Source organism: Berghia stephanieae, chromosome 2 (genome assembly GCF_034508935.2).
Source record: "Berghia stephanieae isolate SIO BIC M18660-M18661 chromosome 2, UCSD_Bste_1.3, whole genome shotgun sequence".
In the NCBI taxonomy this organism is placed as follows: Eukaryota; Metazoa; Mollusca; class Gastropoda; order Nudibranchia; family Aeolidiidae; genus Berghia; species Berghia stephanieae.
Window position 1 is genome coordinate 60,108,295 of NC_088361.1, and position 6,436 is coordinate 60,114,730.

General features: G+C 32.5%; 1 protein-coding gene across 1 annotated transcript in view; it reads left to right on the top strand.

Annotated features, from left to right (window-relative positions):
* LOC144965263 (leucine-rich repeat serine/threonine-protein kinase 1-like) overlaps positions 1–6,436 on the top strand; it is a gene marked incomplete in the record, with an annotated part of 51,772 nt that overhangs the window by 12,326 nt on the left and 33,010 nt on the right. Inside the window, 3 exon segments of the mRNA XM_078900414.1 lie at positions 398–533; positions 3,423–3,576; positions 6,022–6,168. Coding sequence (XP_078756540.1) covers positions 398–533; positions 3,423–3,576; positions 6,022–6,168 — 437 coding nt within the window.

Genomic DNA, 6,436 nt, shown 5'->3' on the forward strand with positions numbered 1-6,436 from the left:
TTTCTCCCAGGGAAAAAGACAATCTTCATTAACGAAATTGATGACCATGTTCACTGTCTGTCACATTGCTTCACTTATTATCACACCAAGCCATAAGGAGTCACATTTCCATTTCATACAGTATGCACCATGTTTTAGACGCCTTCTTTTATATTAAAACTTTTACAATATATGTCGCTGCCGTTAGTCAGGTACTCATTTACACCTGAGTTGAGTGGGTCAATGTATTCAAAGTGACTTGTCCAAGGTGCAAGAGTTTTGTGATTATGACACCCATCACGTCTCTCTCTGACCATACTCAATGTTACTTGATTTTTTATAATTTGCAGAGCATCTTACATCTGAGCCTCCAAGACGCTTTTAAATTTTCAATCTCTTTTTATTTTTCTTCCATCAGAAAACATTAGACATATCCCACAACCAAATATGTTCATTTCCTCCAAGCTGTGATCAGTTTTGGGCAGAATCTCTACAGTCACTCAATGCCAGCTACAATGCTTTGTCAGAGCTCCATGAAAGTATGGTCAAAATGAGTAAGTAAATTAATTTTTTGATTTATGACCTACTGGTAAATCTGGTTATACGTCGAGGTAATCCAGAAGTGGAAAATTGAATGTCAAGTCTAATCCATAAAATTTTAATTGTATTAACAAGATATTTTGGAGAAAAAATGAAGTTTTTAAAATTGTGAGAACTCAGTTTATGGACAAAAATGAATATAACGGCTTCAAAAAAGAACAAAATACCAAACACGGGATATTTTGGGCTTAAAAACGTTCTTCAGTCAATAACAAAAACAGAAAACAAAACAAAACTTTACTACATTACTTAAAATCCAGACAGACAGCAGGGAAATATTTGGCAGGTCAATATTGTACTTATTAAGACCTGCTAAATACTGACCTGCCATTCGTCCTAATTTTTTTTCTGTTTTCTTATTATTTACTGAAGAAATGTTTTGAGCCCAAAATCTTCCGTCTCTGGTTTATTTTGTTCTTTTTTTAAAAGCTGTTATATTCATTTTTGTACATTACTTTTTTTACAGTCCACAGCTTCTAGCAACTTAGTATTTTACTTTGAGTACTCAGTTTGCAATTTTGACTTTGAATTCTTTTATTTTTTTAAGTGTAATTTTTTTGTGGGTTTTTACTTGGGTTTTCTTAAATAATGTTTTTTTTTTTTCAAATCTACTCACTGACATAATACTCGATTGAGGGAGGGGTGGGGTAAATGGAGATGGGGTCATATGCAGCTGTCTTCTTCAGAGCTGTAATGTCCATGATGCTGGAGGTCATCTTTGCTTCTGTAACTTGAAACGAACTTCAGCTTGTTAATTTTTGTTGTTGGTATTTTACATTAATCAAATTATAAAGATATAGGTGGACAGTAGAGCTGTAACGATTATCCACTCATAACCAGTTATCTGCGGATAAAACATGGTTGGGTGCCTAACGGATAAAACAGACCTGTTCAACGGATAATCCTTTTTATTCTTTACAGACCTGTGCAACGAATAATCATCATGAGGGAATCATTGATTCACTGATCCATTGATCACTCAGCTACCTAATGGCTAATGGTAATAAAGCTGAACTGAGTCGGGTTGTGTTGTTTCGGGTGATGACATAGACCTTGATGGTGTTGGTGACACTGATGTTGTTGTGGCAGTGTCATCAAAGGATTATCTTGTTGTTGCTTACAGCTGCCAATTGTAGTAATTTGAAAAACAAAAATTAGATTAACAAATTTATTGACCAATTATTATACAATCGCATTTCCATAGATGTGTATTACTTTGAAGAATTTCAAGTTTGCATTCTTAATCATTCTTTTGTTTTCTAAAACAGCAAAGCCACCTGAATCCCCTCTCCCCATTCGTATTATTATTATTATTATTATTATTATTATTATTATTATTATTATTATTATTATTATTATTAATGTTATTATTATTATTATTATTATTATTATTATTATTATTATTATTATTATTATTATTATTATTATTATTATTATTATTATCATTATTTTTATTATTATTATTATTATTATTATTATTATTATTATTATTATTATTATTATTATTATTATTATTATTATTATTATTATTATTATTATTATCATTATTATCATTATTATCATTATTATCATTATTATTATTATTATTATTATTATTATTATTATTATTATTATTATTATTATTATTATTATCATTATTATTATTATCCTGTCCCAATGAGCAGTCTATATGCTTCCAACTGTTACTATATTACTATTTCTAGATTATTCAATGATTATCTGTTTATCCATGGATAATTTTGATGATTATTCGTTGGTCAGTAAATGTACGGAAAAGATCCAAGTCCAGTGGACAGATCAACTAATACATCATTTATTAACTCATTGAAGTTGTGAAAGTTATGAATCAAAAGAAAACTAAGACAGGTAGAGAAACTATTAAGATTCGATCATATTGGTAATGCTCTTTGCCTCTTCCTGTACTACAAAGAAATAATAATTGTATACTAGTGTACAATTGTATACATAATTGTAAGTTGCTTTTTTTTTTGGTAGTTTTTTTTGTGTGTATCAAATTTCATGTTATCAATTATTAACTTATGATAGGAAACAGAAAGTTAAACCATAGAAACTACAATCTGGAGGCCAAGGCGACAGATTAAAAAAGACAATGCACTGTAAATTCTATTACCTGGGTTCAAGGCAAGATTTTAATTTCCAATCGTCTCACTTGAATAACAACGATAATTCACATTGACATCATAAATTATTTGATTGATTGTATATTTACTTCTCAAGAGTACCTAAAAAACAGCATCTTTGGTTGAGTAAAAAAATACAAAACAAACTAAACATTTTTATTTTAAAACCCCAAAATACCCCCCCCCCCCCCAACCAAAAAAAAAAAAACAACCCAAAAACAAACCCAATAACGATACAAAACTCCCAACAGATCTGAGATGCGAAATCATAGTATTCTAATTGCTGTATACTGAACCTATAAAACCACATAATATACCTAGTCATTGCTTATGCCCTTACTAACTCAAACAAATAAACAAAAAGAGTTTTAAAAAAATTAAAATATATAAATTATCAATTATCGTTGTGATCTAACAATCTTTTAGCGAGGATGCAGTGCGACCAATCGAGAGAATACAATAGAGACAATACACTTCAAATTGATATAATACTGCAATGGCTTTTGAGCAAGGAAAGTAGATGACAATGAATGTAGTGCTTGGTTTTAATGCTTTTTTGAATCAGCAAAATATTTTGCTCCAGATGACTAACATTGGCAGTCCTGGAAGTCTTCTCTTAAACAGACTCATGGTATGAAATTTTAAAGAAAATGACCTTTCTGAAATACCAATTAATATTTTTACCTTTTTTACCTCTCACAGATGCTTTAAAGAATATGAATGTTTCCCACAATTCGATCAGCACAATGCCCAGGGGCCTTATTTGGTCATGTCCTCTCATTCATTTGGATTTGTCTCACAACCAATTGGGAACAAAAAATTCTCCAAGTCAGAATGTGCACCGTGCTCTGTCTATGTGAGTTTTGTTGACCACGGCAAAATGTCTACAACTGCCTCAGTGCTCATGAGTTGTCCTAAATTTACAAAATGAAGCTATTTAGATAAAATGTTTATGCATTTATTTAGGGCTTTTGCATTTTTATTGCCTTCCTTAATTCGTCATGCAGGCCATGTAAATCAAAATTTCCAATCCATACGACACAAACCATCTGATAGTTATCCTTTTTGTATTAGCACTCTTACAATAGTCTACTGCTATGGTAACTTACTCATTCTCACCTGAGTCAAGTTGGGTAATTAAGGATGTCACTTTTCTGGATTTATCTGGAAATTCAGATTTTTCAAACCATCAGCGGTTTAGGCTAGAATCCAGGCCTTCCCCCCCCCCCCCTCCCTTGGCTTTGTAGTCATGTAGAATAAGATCATCAATATCTCAGTCGGTTCTGATCGATGGCGCAGTATCAGAAACATTTCCTGTAATATACGGCGTTCGGCAGGGGTCTGTCCTTGGTCCTGTTATTTTTACTCTTTATACTCAATCTCTTTCGGATATTTTTGTTAAAAATAAATTAATGTATCATTTCTATGCTGATGACTCTTGTAGGCGATATCCCTAGTAATATCTCATCGTATTAGAGATGGTAAGTGCTGGATGGAAATTAACAAGTTAAAGCTAAATAATGAAAAGACAGAGGTGATGGTGTGTGGTAGAAAAAGTGTTTTGAAAGATGATTTTCTGAAGCTTACTCTAAATATAAATGGGTGCACAATTAACCTCTCAACGTGTGTGAAAAACATCGGGGTAATGCTAGATCAACATATGACTATGCAGGCACAGCTTGATTCTCTATGTAGAAGTTTGACAATAGGCTTAATAAGAATTGCATCCGTTAGACCTTTCCTAACAAGAGAAGTAACATGCAAACTAATAACATCTTTCTTACTATCTAAAATAGATTACTGTAACTCATTTATCTCGAATGTAAGCAACGATAAAATATCACAGCTGCAAAGTATCCAGAATGCGGCTGCTAAATTGATTTTAAGAAAAAAGAGAACATCCTACTCGTTGCCACTTTTGTATGAGCTGCATTGGTTACCAGTTAAAGTGAGAATCAAATTCAAATTAACAGTATTGTGCTATAAGTGCCTTAATGATCAAGCACCAGTGTATATTACTGAATTTTTAGAAGCTTGTAAGCCAACGAGGGGTCTATGCTCTGCACTAGACTCTACAAAACTAATTGTTTCATATGAATATAAATATAAACTTTACGGCGCAGATCGTTCAGCCACGTCGGACCTTCCACCTGGAACTCTCTTCCTAGAAGAATAAGAGAAGCGGAGTCCTTATCAAGTCCTTATCAATATTTAAATCAAAGTTAAAACACCACCTGTTTGTTAAAACACATCTTGATTAGTTCATCTTTGTAATTTGACCCCAATATGAATGTTAATTTAGTAGATGTTATTATATCATTATGTTGTATCATTTCCGTATTTGACATAGTGTGTAGATGTATTATGAACCTATTTTGTATTAACAACTTTATGTTTAGTTATTACATTGATGTATAATGATATTATGTTGATGTATGTCACTGTATTATTGTTTCGCGCATTGAGCATCACCCAGTGATGAAAATGCGTGTTATAATTATCATATATTATTATTATAAGCTGGGACATTTTTGGCTGGGTGAAAACTTTTGGCTGTCACCTCTGGCTAATTATCCAGGCTCGGGCATGTGCATTTTGCTTCCTCTTTGTAATGAAGTGTTGAATTTGAAAATTATTTATTATGAAGCAAGATGAATCTAGCAGATTTTGTCAAGAGAGGTGACAAAATGATTAAAATTCTTGAGAAAAGTTTCAAGAATAAATTCAAATGGGAGTGGTTGGAGGAAAGAGTTGATGGTGTTTTAAAAAAATTCAGATTTGTCTCGTAAACTGTATGAAGCGATTTTCGTGTATTGTATTGTGTATGAGGATAAATTAATGATGGGAGCAGAGGTAAAACAGTTTGTCAAAACTTGTCAAGAGTCCTAGTCACATAAAGCAAACAGAGTGAGTCTTTTAAAGCGACTTAATCTGCATTAGTGGCCATGTTTCAAAACTTTTAAAAAATGGAAGATGGCGAGGTTACAACTCTCACTGATAAAGATTCTCTACCTCATGGGCCACCAAAAGTAATTGTGACATATTACCCTGAGTTTCATTGGATGGCGTCCCTGGGTAAGATATGAAAAGTACCTTGCTCAAGAACATAATGCGATCACTGTCACTCATCTTGTCTTTGACATTGCTCAACTTTGTTACACCTTGAGACGCTGCAGAGCTTGGCCACTGGTGCTAACCATTGTCATCATTATCATCATCATCATCATCATCATCATCATTATCATCATCATTATCATCATCATCATCATCATCATCTTCATCTTCATTTCATATCTTTCAGTCAAAATAGTTGCACTTCTGACATAGAACTGCCAGCATCCTGCCTTTCTGCCACACTGAATGAACTGCACCTGGAGCACAATGACCTACACACCCTTCCTGATGGTCTCTGTTATTTAAAGACTCTGACAATCTTGGATATCCGTTAGTGAGTGTGAAATTGCTCAGGAATATTTCTTAGTTTGTAATTTGATATTTGATCAATGATCAGTTTTATTTCTTTAAAAAAAATATATCTAAATGAATGAAAGGAAACTGAAAAGAATGTGATGTCATACAGAAATAGAACAATGATGAAGTTGCATTGGTAATATTTTTATTTTTATGAGGCAAAGGTAGTTTCCAACTGACAAATTGATATTTGAATGAAAAGTCATATAATGCCAGTTTAAAATTTATTTACACTGAAGGATGAG